The sequence below is a fragment of the Lactuca sativa genome, chromosome 5, assembly GCF_002870075.4.
Source record: "Lactuca sativa cultivar Salinas chromosome 5, Lsat_Salinas_v11, whole genome shotgun sequence".
Lineage (NCBI taxonomy): Eukaryota > Viridiplantae > Streptophyta > Magnoliopsida > Asterales > Asteraceae > Lactuca > Lactuca sativa.
Genome location: NC_056627.2, coordinates 51,257,810 through 51,275,124, shown reverse-complemented (window position 1 = coordinate 51,275,124; position 17,315 = coordinate 51,257,810). Strand labels below are relative to the sequence as shown.

Below are 17,315 nucleotides of genomic sequence, written 5' to 3'. Positions count from 1 at the left end.
TAATGTGTCCATTCTCACCACAGCCATAACAGGCTTGGTTTTCTTCAGCTCCGAGGACTTGGGAGATCGGTTGAGCTGGTGCCCTGCAGTAACGGACTGTGTCCTTTTCTGTGGCAGTTTAGACACTGCATTTCTCGGCACACTCCAGTGTGGTGAAAGTTGCAATTTCCACACTTTGGAAGGTTTCCAGCATAACGACTAGCAGATGCTGAAGCAGTAAGTGTCATTGCGGCGTACATAGTACTCGCTTGTTGCTCTTGGGGGGTGTCTTGTATTGTCGGCTTCTTCTTTCTCTTTTTCTCCGGATCCTGATTATAGTCCTCTTCCCTTGATGACTCGGGAATAGGGACTTTTATGTTGTGGCAGACTCCATGATCGATGAGTCGCTAAGCCAAGCATTTAGCACTAGCGAACGTGGGTGGGTTAGAAGACAGCACATTTCCTTGGGTCGGAGCAGTCAGACCCCAAATGTATCTTTCTATCTTATTGCTCTCCGAGGTAATCATCTCGGGGCATAGAGCTGCTAGTTCGCTGAACCAGTCCGTGTAGGTCACTATGTCTGAGCCGACCATAGTGAGATCCCACAGCTCTTGTTCCAGCTTTTGAATCTCGCCTAACAGGCAATATTCTTCCCGCATTAACTCTTTTAGGATTTCCCAACCTATGGAGTTTGACACTGATAGAGTCAGTGACTTAACATAGCTGTTCCACCATGTTAAAACCTTGCCATCGAAGGTGCAGGCAGCAAACTTCACTTTGCTTCCTTCGGGGCATAAACAGATTTCGAAGACCGACTCTGTTTTCTCGAACCATTGCAGGAGGGCAATGACTCCTTCAGTCCTTTTAAAGGACAGTGGTTGGCATCTGGTGAAGTCCTTGTAGGAGAACTCTCCTTGGCGCACAGGGACCTCACCTTGAGTAGAATCGGTAGGCGCTTCGCCTCCACATGTACTGGTGGAGTGATATTGTGCCATGGCTGTTGCCACAGCCTCGGCCACTGCAGCGTTCAAAGTTGCTGCATCGATATGTGGAGAAGGTATTGGAGTTATCGGAGTGGCGTGTCTGGGTGATCTACGAGGAGGCATCTTTGCTAAAAGAAAACAAAGATGAGACGGAATAAGTCTATAGCAACGGACACAAGCCGAAAGCTGAAAAGACAAGGTTATCCTAGTTCTGGATGTATCGGGTCCCGACTTCCACAAGGTTCTAGGAACAATTCATAAATGAGTCTATACCAAATAAACTCTATGAATTTGAAATAACTATCCTCGAATGAATATCTGTTTCCTGAATAATTGTTACCAGTTGCATGTAAGAGAAATAATTCTAACACATGTAATGTGAGCAGTGTTTCCACTCGCTCGATAAATTAACCTAGTTAATATTTATTAGTGTGACGCGTAAGATGTTTTGGTTACTTTGGCTGATCTTTCCTTGAAAAAAAACTTCTCATGAACTTGTCCTCGTTCCTCCTGAACTCTTCTGTTGTCGACTATGAGGAAGTGGTTACGGTTATCTGGGCTTGTCGTGCGAGAATGAAAGTGACTAAAGAATCTAAGAGCTTTAAGGTAACTTTATGGGGTGATCTTTACGGAATCCTCCTATAATTGTACAAGGTACACCAGTTTGTATTGTATATAATTAAAGATCAAATAGACCTTCGAACAATTGATCCCACCTCAACACTACTTCCTTAAAAGGAATGGATAGCGAAGCATCGGTCACAGATTCTATGTCTATAACGTCTTGATTATATATAAAACTTTAGGGATATACCCTGTGAGATTATAGACCTATCCGCAAGGGTCTTTTAAGTTATCACATAAGTTATGTATCTGGACTAAAATACTCCTATAGTATCCTAACGTAATGTACTTGTTATGTTCTAGACTTGTTATCGCGCTATCGTATCATAGAATACTCCCATAGTACTCTAACTCTAACAGTACTTGTTCTGGCGTTCTCTTGACTGGTGTTATGGTAAGTTTTAACCCTGTTGCAACACCACATCATTCCCAAACACATGTTGGTCATATCTCGAATGAATATAGTTGATCAGGCTATATTGATCCTAGTTATGATTACATAACTGTTCGGGTTGACGACAGTGCCCAACCTTTAAATACTTTTAGTTCTGTTCTACTCGTGATCCTAGTTCTATTATGTACATGTATGAGCAAGTAGGTATATTTTTATAACTTGAAGTTATATTCTAAAATATATCATTATCCAGACACTACTAGAAAAACAGCCTTTTACGACGCTCATTGTGTGTCGTAAAAGGCTCAGACGACGCGCAAATGCGCGTCAAGGAAGGCCCTGTCATAAAGAGAGACGACACGCTTTTGCGCGTCGTCTATAGACGACGCGCATTTACGACGTGCAGTTACGACGCGCGTTTACGACACGCAATACGTATCAAGGAAGGCAATGTCATAAAGGAAGACGACACGCTTTCGCGTGTCGTAACCTTACGACGCGCGTGTTAATGACACGCAATGTGTATCAAGAAAGCCCCTGTCAAGAAAGGCCATGTCATAAATGAAGATGACACACATTTTTACGTATCATAATTTTAAATGTTTAAAAAAAATTATTTATAGATTTACTTATTTTCAAATTAAATTTGTATTTAATGTTTCATAATAGAAAATAAAATATCATATACAAAAAATAGAATCCATTGCATAAATTTAATGTCATACAATTCTATTTCTTACAATATATAAATTTGCATCTAATCTACTATGTACATCGAATTCCAACTAACTAAAGTTGCATCTTGCCTTTCATAATTCTTTAAGACTAATGCTTCAGACAGCTGATTATATGGATAAGCAGTTGTACATTGGCCCATCTCACTCAATAATGACTTAGCAAAATTCAACTCCAAGTCTTTACTACATCTTGCTGATAATGCTGCAAGATTTAAATAAAATTCAACTCCAAGTATTTACTCAATAATCAAAATCCCAAGAGCAACATCCATTGTTGAGGCAAGTTCATTTTCAAAACAAAACATAGGATTTATAATGATAAGGATGTGGAGGGTATACTGTAAAAACTCAGACATGGCTATAATGGAGATAACAGGGAGATATATATATACCTTAAACAAATTAGCTTCCAGATCAGATTGAGAGCCGCAAAAAAAACTAATATATGTTAAGGTAGTATTTGGAGGATGTAATATGATGATATACACGTCCAGAAGGCTATTATCTATGAGCTTGACCAACACCAAGGGCATTATTGGTAGAAATAATGTTACTATTTGTAGGGTTGATAGGGATAATGTCTCCTCAATTTGTTCATGTACTGAAGCCCCTGTTGAATATATATTATGTTTTTCTATGCATATGGGAACATGGGGAGGCGTCCTATGGGGGTAGATTTGTCATTTGACATACCGATGACTGAACTGAAGGTGAAGACAAAGCATTTTCATGAAATTTTTTGTTCATATGAATTCCTTCTACATAGGGCAATTAAGCCAACTAACTTCACTAAGTTGACATGGTTTCTAATTGAAACTAGTTTCTAGATGATGAATGGAATATAAATTCAAGTAGGGTTTTGAAGTTTGAACAACAGATATGTTGTTACCTTAACGACGCCAGGTGGAATTACTAACCATCAACACCAATAGGCCAATGCAGAGCCTTAGCTGCAACATCCAGGCAATGCAGAATTGCTTGCTCTGCCTTAATTATAGATATTGAAAACGCTACACCGCAACACAACACAAAGATATTAGCGACTTTTTTTGCATCAAAAAACAAAATGAACTTAACAAACCTCCCATATCAAGAGAAGTCATGAATGACCCTGCATACACTGTAACAACAGCTACTCCATGTTCCAGCTGTAAAATAGGAACAACCTTTCCAGCAACAATCATCAGTTCCATTACAAGTGTCCTCCCTAATCTGAGATTTACAATTTTCAAATCACAAATCCAATTTGTTAAAAAGAAATACATAATTAGCAGTCTTATTTACTTTGAAAAAGATAAAAAAAAATATGCATATAGATAGCTTCTGAGTTCTGACTTCCCTTAAAATGTTAATGTATAGGGTAAGATACCACTTATCAAAGGGCAAGAAGCAACTAAGCAAGAGAGATTACATTGCATACCCGATAATCATAAGTACAACACAACTCCCACATTTAATTGGAACATAGTTAAGGTTCATATTTAAGATAAAAGTGTATATTTATTGGTTATGGTTCATGTGAGGTGAGATATCGCTTAATCGCTTAACCCGCAAAAAATCCATGTCACAAAATATAAAAAAAAATAGCAGGATATCTTCCCTAAAACAACCAATTCTGCAAATATCCAATAACATGGTAGAACCAATGGTGATCATCTTGCATAATGGAGTGGAGTTGAGGAATTGACATGCCATAAATCATTTATTTATGTCTGTTAAAATACAACTAAGCAGCTGATGTGTCAAAAAATTTAAAAACTTATGCCACATCATACACATAAGTCATAGCAGGTTGCATGAACCATTGTCCTATTTTGAAACACCATTGCATATTATGTATAACAACAAACATTATAAATCAGAAAAAATGTGAAACATTGTTGTATAAATAAGTAACTAACCCTAAACAAGAATTAGGAGTCCCTTATAAGTCTTTAGTAGCATAATAATAACTTCCATTCCACCAAGGTTTTTATAACAATTTAGAGGTCACTAGAAATGCATGGAAAATGAAATTCATCATTTACAAGAACCTACTACCATAACACATACCTTAGAAAGAACCATGAGCATCTGATCAATGTACCAAATCTTGTCAGGGGAAAGCCTACAACACCAATGAAAAAATGTTATTATGTGTATGATAAGTTGAAATCATCAAAATATTACATTCACCAAATCAAAAGGTAAAAATGAAACCTTCAACTTACTTTTCTACAATGGAGCAAATTTTTTCAGTAAGATCTCCCTTGAAGTCCTGGTCACTTACATGTAGATAATCAATTAACTCCTTGGTCAAAGGTTTGACATTCATCTCATTCACCATAAGGTATATAAGTTCAAGAGCTCTTTTACGAATTGAAGCATCTGAATCCTAAATCATAAAGAAGCATTCAGAAACCACAACAAACTTATATAACTTGATTGATATTTCTTTTTGTTAAGAGAAAATTTTTACCTTTACACATTCCAAGATTGTTGCACGATGTCTCTGAACTGCTTGATCATCTACTGAAATTGCTTTCATCAGCATGTTCAATGCAACATATCTGCCATATAACAAATCCCAATGTTTTAGACCATAATAAAGGGAATACTCATAACACATATTAAGACATAACTCACCTCATATTGTTGTCACGATTAGACAAGAATCTTCCCAATATATTGATTGCAAGAACACGTAAACCACTGCTATCTTCAATTCTCATAATGGTTTGTACACATTCATAAAGTATTGCATTCCCTACATTCTTGTTTGACTTAGCTTTTGTTGCCACCTACACAAGGAATTTCATAAATTCTTATAATTTTGAATTATATATCACAATTCACAATGAGCTTTATTAAAATAAAAGCTAACTTGGGCAAGAATGTCATTCATGAAATCACTAGCATCAGCATCTCCATGGCCCAAAACACGCAAAAGGCGAAGCAGTCTTATATGAAGAAAAGGGTTTGCAATACCTGAAACATCATATTCAGGACCATATGGGTTGTTGACAACATCCTTCAAAACTTTCACCAACACCTCTGTGCATTTCTATACCAAAGGAAGAAAAAAGAAAATATATCTCATCACATACCTTAGAAAGAACCATGAGCATCTGATCAATGTACCAAATCTTGTCAGGGGAAAGCCTACAACACCAATGAAAAAATGTTATTATGTGTATGATAAGTTGAAATCATCAAAATATTACATTCACCAAATCAAAAGGTAAAAATGAAACCTTCAACTTACTTTTCTACAATGGAGCAAATTTTTTCAGTAAGATCTCCCTTGAAGTCCTGGTCACTTACATGTAGATAATCAATTAACTCCTTGGTCAAAGGTTTGACATTCATCTCATTCACCATAAGGTATATAAGTTCAAGAGCTCTTTTACGAATTGAAGCATCTGAATCCTAAATCATAAAGAAGCATTCAGAAACCACAACAAACTTATATAACTTGATTGATATTTCTTTTTGTTAAGAGAAAATTTTTACCTTTACACATTCCAAGATTGTTGCACGATGTCTCTGAACTGCTTGATCATCTACTGAAATTGCTTTCATCAGCATGTTCAATGCAACATATCTGCCATATAACAAATCCCAATGTTTTAGACCATAATAAAGGGAATACTCATAACACATATTAAGACATAACTCACCTCATATTGTTGTCACGATTAGACAAGAATCTTCCCAATATATTGATTGCAAGAACACGTAAACCACTGCTATCTTCAATTCTCATAATGGTTTGTACACATTCATAAAGTATTGCATTCCCTACATTCTTGTTTGACTCAGCTTTTGTTGCCACCTACACAAGGAATTTCATAAATTCTTATAATTTTGAATTATATATCACAATTCACAATGAGCTTTATTAAAATAAAAGCTAACTTGGGCAAGAATGTCATTCATGAAATCACTAGCATCAGCATCTCCATGGCCCAAAACACGCAAAAGGCGAAGCAGTCTTATATGAAGAAAAGGGTTTGCAATACCTGAAACATCATATTCAGGACCATATGGGTTGTTGACAACATCCTTCAAAACTTTCACCAACACCTCTGTGCATTTCTATACCAAAGGAAGAAAAAAGAAAATATATCTCATCACTAAAATTACTAATTTGCACTTATAGAATCATATGTTAAACAGTTCTTAGCGCAAATACACAGTAGAAAGATAAAGAAAGAGAACAACAACTAGAAGAAGAAAATCCCAACAAATAATAGAGGATCTTTAACAAGATCAAGTATATTTACCTTCCTGAAAAATTCAAGAGCCTCTTCATTAAGGTTACAGAGATCTGTACAAAGCTGGATTGTTGTTAAAAGAACCCCATGATGTTTTTCTTTAAGTAAGGAAACAACAGGGTTGACAAAATTTTCTGCAAGGTCAGGGACCTTCTTTACAATCCTTATTGAGCACAATGCTGTCTGTAAATTGTAAGAACTTATGTGAGTATGATTCTTCATATGAAATGTGAGAATTAGATGAAACATCCTTGAGAGATCAAGAAATGAGATAAATGTTAACATCAGCTTACTTTCTTACGAATATTTGGATCTCGAAATTGCAGCAATCTTTCAACTTCAGGTGCAAGATCACGAGCCATTTCTGCAGAACATATATTACCCAAAGCACAAAGAGCTAGTCCCACAATGTACTGATTGGTGTGGTTAAGATCTCTGCTGATGATGAAAAAAAAGATTCTCAAGTCAACCATGTTGCTTGAACATAAGATATAGGAAAGATAAGAGTGAAGAAAGACAACAGCATAATGCTTTAGTGAATTGGTGACAAGCATCAAAACTTCTTGTCTTTCATCAAGAAGCAACATAAGTCCCAGATATCCTATTCTCTTTTCAGGGAATCCAGGAGTTGCTATAAGTTTCAAGCACTCCATTTGGACAAAATGTGTGGGGTATCCTAACATGTGAATGAACATGAGCTTTGCCAAGTTACGGTGTCTGTAATCATTATCATTATCACTAACTGATGCACGAATAGAAGCACATTCTTTTCTAACAACAGCACGCTCTTCTGCAGCAGTTTTGCAGGCTCGTATTGCCCTAATCATGTCCCTACTGTAGACCAATAATGTTTCATTTATAGTTTCAGACCCAACTAATTAACAGCAAATTACGCATGTTGTATGAAATGTAGTCAAATCTTTTGCAGGTGAAGGATAAACCAAAAAGATGGAAAATCTTAAGTAGAGAGACATATGGTTTGCGAGGGATGGTTCATGATAGAGTTCATGGATTATCTTCATACCCATATTAGGATCTTATAAGTTGGTGACAGTTTCTTACTCATTTGAGTGACCCATCCAATTGGGAAATACATGGATGAATTCCATTAAATGCATTATTACGAACGCGAACTAACTCTCAATATAGACAACTTGAGATAACGTTAATACAAATTAGGTCGAAATGAAGAACTAGTTCAAAATTGATCACAAGGAAAAGCTTTAAAACATAAGATCAGTTGTAAACAAGACACTCACCTTAGACGCGTCCCAGACGAAAAGGGATTCATGATCGGGTCGGTTTTGAAACCGCGAGAGAGCTCGATCAGATCCAGAGATGTTTAGTGCAAAAACAAACTATATAACCGGGTCGTAGACCAGTGACTGCAATTATATGTATGTTTGATCAAATCGAGATCTGGGGAAAGGTCAATTACGAGGATCTGAAGAGGAATTTGAGATCTATAGCCTATGGATGCTAATGCAAACGTGATGATGATGACCAAAAATCTTGATTTCTCTCGCTAAATTCTTCCACTTTCGCTTCGGTGGGAGAGATGTAAGCGAGTATGCATCTATCTTTGTTTTTCCCTTTTTGAAAAGCGGAAGACAATGTATAGAATACAAAGCACTTAAATCAAATGAAAGTATGCAACAATGTCTCATTTTATTTCTTTTATTTCTCAAATCGTATTCTTTTATATTTTTGTGAACCTGGACTTGTATGACTGCAAAAAGAAATAAACCATTTACATGAAGGAGCATGCATATGTACAATAAAGCTGAATCAATAAATAGTAATAGTTGAGGTTTATCGAGTTATTTCAGCATGTCACTGTGGCAATATTGGTGTTGGACATACTACAAGAGTTGAACCAGTAGGAACAGGGGAACTGGTTGCTTGACTCAGTTCTAAGCAAAATGGACAAATGTGAGCCCCATCACAGATAACGATTTTGGAGCCTTAACTTTTGTGTTTTCTTGAATCACCATTCAGGCTTTCTGAATCTTTTATTGGTTCTGAATTTGTTTCTTTATATGGATAGCCTACACAATTTGCATGTCGCAAACATCACAGACATCACATTGTACCCAAAAAAAACTTTATACTTTGAGATTTCACTTACAGCCCCACACACACGCTCTTTCTTCATTCTTTTGATGTTGGATTTCTGCTCTCCAGCAACTTGTATTGTCTTGTTTCTTATATCATCAACATGTATGTCCGATTTTCTATTGTGCAAATATACAAGCAAGCAGCTCAATGGTTTTTCCTAGACCCATTTCATTTGTTGTTTTTGTAGAAACAAATCAGTAAAAACATCAAAAAAGATATATGAAATATTATAAAACCAATCGGATTCTTTTGGAATTAGGGTTCTAATATGGCTTAAGATATCAGGGAAGAAGAAGAAGAATAAGTGAAGAAATTGAACGTGTTCCACAAGTGAAGAAATTGTAGGTGTTACACGAAAAATTAAGATATCAGGGAAGAAGAAGAAGAAGAAGAAGAAGAAGAAGAGACTAGATGAATAACGGTAAGCACGACATTCCTTAGTGCAACCAGAAGAGAAGAATCAGACCTGCTTCATTGAATAGAATGAGATATTTCTTGAAATCGGACCTAGGGCTTGTAAGCAGAAGAAAAAATCATGACAAATCATGCTCAGTAAAGCACACCTTAGTTCAATCCGAGCTAGGGCTTGTAAGGCCCTAAATCGTCGGTGCTGTGTGGGATGAGAAGCTATAAGGCCCTAAATCGTCGGCTCTAGGATAGAAGTAGATGGAGCATGTAAGTTCTTCACACTTTCAAGCATAATTGTAACCCAATTGTCGTCTCAAGCATAATTGTAACCTAATCATATTCACTCAACGAGAAAATATGCGATTTTGGAACGGCGGAACTCCGTGGCGAAACCGATAGCAGCTTGGAACGAGATTCAAGTAAGCCAAATTCAAGATTCGTGAAATTCTAGGGCACACGAGGCTACATGTTGCCTAAATTTCAGTCTACTGGAGTTCCTACACATAAGTCCAACTTGTACGCTTTCGGAGTTGTACTTCTTGAGTAATTGTCAGGCGAAGAAGGCAAGTGAGGAACGAAGGAAGGAGTGTCGATAACTAGGCAAGGCGGTAGTCGAATCTATGGAGGGGGAAGAAAGGATCGTAATTAGGGCAAGAAGGAAACAAAAGTGGAGGATAAAAAAGAAGGCGGGTGTTCAAAATTTTAGGCATTTCATTTTCCCCTATCTACTAAACACGCTTTTCATTAAAATTATAAAGCAACACTCATAGAGGATGCCCATTTAAGATACAGCGCCCTCCGTGTTTTTAATTTTTTTCTCGTATGACGCCAATTTAAGGGCACGTAATAATGCGTGACCTAAATCCTTAAATTTTTTGAAGAGATGACACTTTTTTAACGTCACTCTCCATTACGTAACATAAATCAATGAGTGTCGTGGTTTGCGCGTCGTAAAAGGCTATTTTTCTTGTAGTGAGAGCACTTAAGCCCCATTGTATTTATAGACGTATATCGTTTATCGGTTGATATACTTAGTTCACTATAAACAATGCTCTGATACCAATCTGGCACACCCCAAAACCGGAATGGCGGAAACGTTCGGGGGTGGAGGACGTCATGTCAAGTATCACGAGATATGTATATGGTAAGCAAGTAATGAACAACCATTTCATTTAGAAAGAAAGTGTTTACAATGGATGTGTCCACAAAACATAGAAGTCATAAACAAATAACAAAACAAGACTTGAAACTAATATGCTCCAGCTTCTGAAGTCCCAGCACGAGCACCTGTCTAATAGTCTCCTGAGAACACAAGTTATTTGAAAGAGTTGATCAGCAATTAAGCTGGTGAGTTCATAAGATTTTAGTGATGTGAGTAAGCTGTAAAAATGTGGTTGAAAATTTATATGTAAAGTGTTGTAAGCTGTAAGGTGTTGTTTTGTAAAGTTTGCCTGTTCCTCTAGAAAATCATATATTTCCTACTTAAAATGGGAGTTGAGTAAACTGACACTACAAGCCTTTCTATGCGTAATAATTGGGTACAAGTTATATATACTTGGAGTAAACAAACAATCGATTGTGCACATCTGCCCTCAACCCACAACCCAACGGGGTACAGTAAGTAAGGCGGATAACACACATTCCATTGGTTGTTAGATCGTTGTCATATATAACCTTGGTTTATTCACTTGTTACTCATGGAGTTATTTGTAATGGTTCCTTTATATCTAATGGAGAGTTCCTTTTAAGAAAACCTATATTTCTTATAGTAAAATATTGACTATGGTGATTACTTTTGTAATAGCTTTGTTTATACTGTTATATATAATTTGGTATCGGGTAGATAGTAGATTGGGTGACCTCATTGTAAGCCCACATCCAACGGGAATAGGACGTACAACGAAGAGCACACATCCTATTAGCTGCCGGATATTAGTTTTATATATAAACATGGTGTATAAACTAAGGTGTTATAGAGTTAACTCACTTAAAGTCTTTAAAACTGTACTGGCTTAATAAAATGGATTAAGCCCTTAACTGGGAAATCGCTAGTTTTGTATATCAAAAGTACTGACTTTGAAACGAAAGTTTTGTACTAGAAAAATTGTGCATTGACCCTGTGTCCTATGACCTGATCCATATCTGGTACCCTTATGATGACTTAATGTATACTAAGCATAAATATATATAGATTCGGGTAGATAATAGATTAGGTGACCTCGGTGTAAACCCACATCCAACGGGAACAGGACGTACAATGAAGAGCACACATCCTATTAGTTGTCGGAATCTACTTAGCATATATATATCTTATAGTGTATACATTAAGGAATCATAAAGTTAGCATCATGGTCCTAACTTTTAAAAGTATCCTTCTACCAAGACTCTACTGTTTTGAAAGCAGTCTTCTACCAAAACTCTACTGTTTTGAATGCAGTATTCTACCAAGACTCTACTGTTATGAAAGCAGTCTTCTACCAAGACTCTACTGTTATGAAAGCAGTCTTCTACCAAGACTCTATTGTTCCTTTGTCAAATGTAAAGTATATTCTCCCTAGTTTATAACCTATCTCGAATAGAGAATAGATTAACCTTCAAGTGTTACCGACACTTTATGAAAGTAATGCGAGAAGTGAGTACCCTCATGTCGTTTATAATGACATGCGGAGGTACTATTAACCTAAAAACATATTTGTTTTATTACGGTCATAATGTGAAAGCTAGAACCCCTACTAAACGCTCTCATTTATGGAGATTGAGGGAACCCTACGCGACCCTAGCAAATCCATGCAAGTCGTGTAATTCACATTAAAGTTATATGATCATGTATACCCAATATAACTATCACTAATGCGTTAGCAATTCATTTGTATAATTAGATCCTGTCTGCGTATTTTCATTCTATAGCAAATTAACTTGTTTGTTATGTTCTGTTCTGGTGTTGTTTGATTCTCTTCATTGTTTGTTCTGTTCTGGTGTTGTTTGATTCTCTTCACTGTTTGTTCTGTTCTAGTGTTGTTTGATTGTGTGCTTCATTGTACTAGAAGTAATGAATAGTATTCTCCTAAACTATACCTATAATAGTTTACTAATGTTCTAACTGTACTGATGATGAAAAGCCTCATTTGTCTACCAAGTTATGCTTATACTTTAAAAACGGAGTTCTGTACAACTATAAAGTAACACAACCTTTAAAAGAGTTTTGAAATGTAAAGATGACTTATAAATGACATAAGTAACATTTTGAAGGATGTTTATAACAATATTTACACAATTATCATTGTGTTCAACTTGTATTCCCCCTTTAAAACAGTTAAGATAGTTTAAAAGATTCATTACGGGGTATGAACTCACCTGATGTGGGTGATTCAAACGGGTATGCGCGTACGGATGAGAAGTTCCTCGAATGAAGTCATGAGACACAGTAAGTCCTAAATGATATATAAGGACACATATTGACATGAATATAGTGTTTATAAACAACTATATGTAAGATAACACCTTCCGGGACTAGGAAACACCTTGGCTAGGTGTTGGAATCACATGTGATTCAACAAAGGGAAGTGAAATGGCACTAAATGGTGTTTACCGTTTTGGAAACAACTCCACTTGAGTTTACGGTGGTAAACCAATGATTTTACAGTCGTAAAATCATGGTACCTTGACCATGTGGTGGTTTGAAGTCCTAGAAGTCCTTTTGAAGCATCCTAACTTCAAGTTTTAGCCTTAGGAAGTGATTAGGGCAACATATCACCCCTTTATAGGGTTTACGGTTTTTGGACCATATGACTTTGATTTTACGGCAGTAAACTCAAATGGTTTATGGTCAAATGAAGTTGTCAAGTCCTAAACACTTCTAGGTAAAGGTCTAGGCTAGTTTCTAAGCTTAAGGAATGAATATGGGGCATTAAAACCCTCATTGGGGTGTTTACGGTTTTGGGAGCTCCCCAAACCATAAACACCTAGACATGGGACATTTTTATGGTTTTCTTGTGCTAAACATATCAAAGGAAGGTTCCATGTTTGCTTCTAAGGTTTGGCTAGAGTTTAGGGGCACTTTGGCACACTTAAAGCACCCTTTTTAGGGTTTACGGTCCAAGGAGATTCGTGGACCGTAAACACCTTATCCTATGTGATTTTGGGTGTTTTCTTGATGCTCTTAAGGTTTAAACATGTCAAGGGTTGTTGCTATACTTGTTTCCAAGGTCTAAAGGGACAAAAGGCACATTTAAGCCTTACTTTGAGTGTTCACGATCCAAGAAGATCTTGGGTCGTGAACACCTTGTTCATGGGGAATTTTGATGATTTCTTGATGTTTAACACTTGATCTAGTGATAATAGGGCTAGAAACACTTACTAGTTGAAGATCTTTGAAGAAAACGGGATGATACTTGAGAGAGAAATGGCCTTAGTCTTTGGAATTGTGAAAAAGTGATTAAAATAACTAAGTCGCACTTATATAGTCTTTTGGGTTTACGGCCCTAATACCATTTTGGACCGTAAACTCAAAACTCTTGAAGTTTTGGGCATGTTTTGCTACATTGTACACCCTAGGGTATCCACTCTCCTGATATCTCTTGAGGCACTAACTTTAAACCACTCAAACTTATTCCAAAAAGTTTGAAAGTTAGCAGAAATAGTTTTAACTCATATTGAAGTGAATGGTTGAACAGATTGGAAAGTTTTGGGTTGTCACATTGGCCGACCTATACGTCCACGAGATTGTCTCTCGCCATGGGGTTCCAGTTTCCATTGTTTCCGATCGGGATGTCCGATTTACTTCCCGTTTTTGGCAGAAGTTCCACGAGTAACTAGGTACGAGGCTGCATTTCAATATAGCGTTCCATCCGCAGACGGATGGGCGGAGTGAGCGGACCATTCAGACCCTCAAAGATATGTTGAGGGCGTGCGTCATTGATTTTGGTGGAAGTTGGGATTCCCACCTACCACTTGCAGAGTTCGCCTACAACAACAACTATCATTCCAGTATGGGGGCCCCGCCTTTCGAGCTGTTGTATGGGCGGAAGTGTAGGACCCCAGTCTGTTGGGGCGAGGTTGGGCACATGGTGATGGGTCGGACAGAGGTAGTTCTGCAAACTACCGAGATGATACATCAGATTAGACAGCGGCTGCAGACCGCTCAGAGTCGACAAAAGAGTTATGCCGAGCGACGCCGGTCTGAGTTGGAATTTCAGGTGGGTGACATGATTCTCCTGAAGGTCTCACCCTGAAAGGGTGTGATCCGTTTCAGGAAGAGGGGAAAATTGGGCCATTCAGGATTGTTGCCAGGGTTGGCAAGGTGGCTTATAGGCTAGAGCTTTCGGAGGAACTTAGCCGGATCCACAGCACATTTCATGTTTCGCAATTGCGAAAGTGCGTCATGGACCAGGAGGCAGTGGTATCGTTGGATGACATTCAGGTCGATGAGCGCCTGAACTATGTGGAGAGGCCTGTAGCTATTTTGGAAAAGAAGAACAAGATTTTGCGGAATAAGGAAATACGTTTAGTAAAGGTGTTGTGGGAACATCAGAGGGGATCCGAGTGGACGTGGGAGCCGGAAGCTGAAATGCGCGAGCATTACCCGACATTGTTTCCTTCAGCGGACTTCGAGGACGAAGTCTAGTTCAAGTGGGGGAGAATTGTAACGCCCTGATCCTGAGGTATTAAGTAATTAAGAATTTTTGGATAAAGCTCTACTCGACGAATTGGTCGACCTACTCGTCGAGTAGCAGCGGGGTGAGAACGCGTGGTTAGTGACCTACTCGACGAGTCCAATATTGGGACTCGGCGAGTAGGAACTGGCAGTGGAAACCCTAAATCCCGAGGTTTGCAACCCTATTTAAAGGAGCCTCAGCCTCCTTTGGGACTCCTTACAGTCTTTTTGAACCCTTAAAACCCTAATTCGTGTGTGTGACTTGGTGTGTGTTTGAAGCTTGGAAAAGATGATCTTGGAGGAAGGAAGCTAAGAGTGCAAAGGAAATTGAAGCAAGAAAGGAGTGGGAAGCGGGTTTTGCCTCAGCTAGAAACGTTTGAAGGTATCAATGTACCATTCTTACTTCCCTTTCTTCCCATTGGTTGATTCTAGGGCTTTTTATGGATTTTCAAGTTAGGATGTTGAGCTATGGGCTAGATCTGAAGTTGTAACTTCAGATCTAGACTCTCCTTGGATGCTAGAGTCATAAAGTTGTTGTATTGGTTGTGGTTGGAGTCCCTCTTGGACTAGAAGCTCCATTAATAACTTAAAATAGACATTTGGAGACTTTATAACCATGCATGCACGTAATGTTTGCAACTTTACGTGGTAAGTATGCTCTAGAAGATTGGATTTGTGATTTGGAACCACAGCATGGCTCAAAACAAGTCTGTATGGAAAGAGGAATGGATGGACTCGGTGAGTCTCAAGGATGACTTGGCGAGTCACATGAAGATGGTCATGGAACTCGGCGAGTTAGATGAACAACTCGGCGAGTCCGATGAAGATCACCATAAAACTCGACGAGTTAAAGAACAACTCGGCGAGTCGGATGACTTTTCCCTTGGATAGGCATGTGTGTGTACCCGTCGAGTTGCAAGGAGGAAACTCGACGGGTGGCCCTTAAGGATTTATCGGGATTCGAAGGAACTCGACGAGTCTCTTCGATGACTCGGCGAGTTGGAATGTGCTCCACGGAATCGGCGAGTGGCCGATTGCACTCGGCGAGTTGAGGTCAATGTAACGCCTGTGTTTCCGGGCTTGCCATATTTAGCAATATAATAGTCTAGGTTAACCTTTGTAACCCGTTTTGAAATAATAAGAATGTATTATTTGAGTATTATGTGTTTTGTGCTTAATTGCTTAATTATGTGGTCTGATTAATTAAGAATAAAAATAAGCGTCAAAATTTAAGTGTAAAATAAACTTAATATCTTTGGTTAATGTTGTAGTAGTCGAAACGAGGTTTCCGAATATATATAGAACGCCCAAATCTGACTTCGTATGAGGAAGTTATGATTTATCGAAGTTCCGGCTTAGCGGTGTGCAGCCCGAAATACTCGATTTGAGATCGAGCGGTTTTTAGCCGAAGCAATCTAAATGAGAATCAAAGATCTCATTGTTGGTATCAAAGCGATAAAAAGTTAGGCGAGAACGGACGTCAAACGAAGAAGTTATGAATTTATAACGAAAGTTTCTGTCGCGGCCTATTAAAAATAAGTAATAAAAAATAAAGTCAAAATTAGCCGACGGAGTCTAAACGAAAGTTGTAGACCGTAGTCTCACCTTCGCGTGGATATAAAGAACGTCGAAAACGGAGTTCGTATGAAGAAGATATGAATTTCCGAAGTTTATTTAATATTTTGTATTTAAATTTAATTGGAAATTCGGAAGCATTATCCGAAGGAGTCACCGATCTGATCCGAGGTACGCCCCGCGTACTCGAGTATGCCCAGCGTACTCCGAGGGATGTCGACACTCGCACTCGAGCACTTCGGATACGTAAGCAATGACGTTTTGGGCAGTACGCCCCGCGTAACGCAGTACGCCCCGCGTACTCCGAGGCTCCAGCCTCCTATAAATAGGATGCGAGGGTTCCGGGTATTTTTGCCAATTCCCTCTCATTTTCGTGTCGAAGCTCTGCATTTTTACCCCCGAAGCTACCCCGAAGCCCCGGTATCATACTCTAGCCCCGAGGCAAGTCCCGAGATCCCGAAGATCCCGAGAAGCGCGGTTCCCGAGTCGAAGCTCTGCCCGCGAGAAGTTCGATTTTCGAGGAGATCTTCCAGATCTGCTATGGATTACTACTTCTATAAGCCGTAGTGCTGTCGGATCGTCTTCTGA

The 17,315-nt window shown here is 38.3% G+C and overlaps 2 protein-coding genes across 2 annotated transcripts; both read right to left on the bottom strand.

The window, feature by feature from the left end:
- Positions 1-4,317: 4,317 nt before the first annotated feature.
- LOC128134119 (AP-1 complex subunit gamma-2-like) lies at positions 4,318-5,753 on the bottom strand. The gene is made up of 5 exons (XM_052771560.1): positions 5,343-5,753; positions 5,176-5,266; positions 4,928-5,091; positions 4,770-4,824; positions 4,318-4,332 (listed from the first exon to the last, which is right to left on the bottom strand). Exons 1-5 carry the CDS (start codon positions 5,426-5,428, stop codon positions 4,318-4,320), a joined length of 411 nt encoding a protein of 136 aa, XP_052627520.1. The 5' UTR covers positions 5,429-5,753.
- A 204-nt stretch (positions 5,754-5,957) lies between these two features.
- On the bottom strand, positions 5,958-8,264 carry LOC111899974 (AP-1 complex subunit gamma-2). The gene is made up of 8 exons (XM_023895848.2): positions 8,233-8,264; positions 7,505-7,804; positions 7,267-7,411; positions 6,983-7,156; positions 6,615-6,794; positions 6,377-6,531; positions 6,210-6,300; positions 5,958-6,125 (listed from the first exon to the last, which is right to left on the bottom strand). Exons 1-8 carry the CDS (start codon positions 8,262-8,264, stop codon positions 5,958-5,960), a joined length of 1,245 nt encoding a protein of 414 aa, XP_023751616.2.
- Between the last annotated feature and the right edge of the window lie 9,051 nt (positions 8,265-17,315).

Bases quoted from the DNA above. Each gene is read 5' to 3' on its own strand.
- LOC128134119 (XM_052771560.1), bottom strand. From the start codon at position 5,428: ATGAGAATTGAAGATAGCAGTGGTTTACGTGTTCTTGCAATCAATATA. The intron at 5,267-5,342 runs GTGAGTTATGTC...GTTATATGGCAG, and splicing joins AATCGTGACAACAATATGAG to ATATGTTGCATTGAACATGC. The intron at 5,092-5,175 runs GTAAAAATTTTC...TTTATGATTTAG, and splicing joins CAATCTTGGAATGTGTAAAG to GATTCAGATGCTTCAATTCG.
- LOC111899974 (XM_023895848.2), bottom strand. From the start codon at position 8,264: ATGAATCCCTTTTCGTCTGGGACGCGTCTAAG. The intron at 7,157-7,266 runs GTAAGCTGATGT...TACAATTTACAG, and splicing joins ATCCAAATATTCGTAAGAAA to ACAGCATTGTGCTCAATAAG. The intron at 6,532-6,614 runs GTTAGCTTTTAT...TTCCTTGTGTAG, and splicing joins TGAATGACATTCTTGCCCAA to GTGGCAACAAAAGCTGAGTC.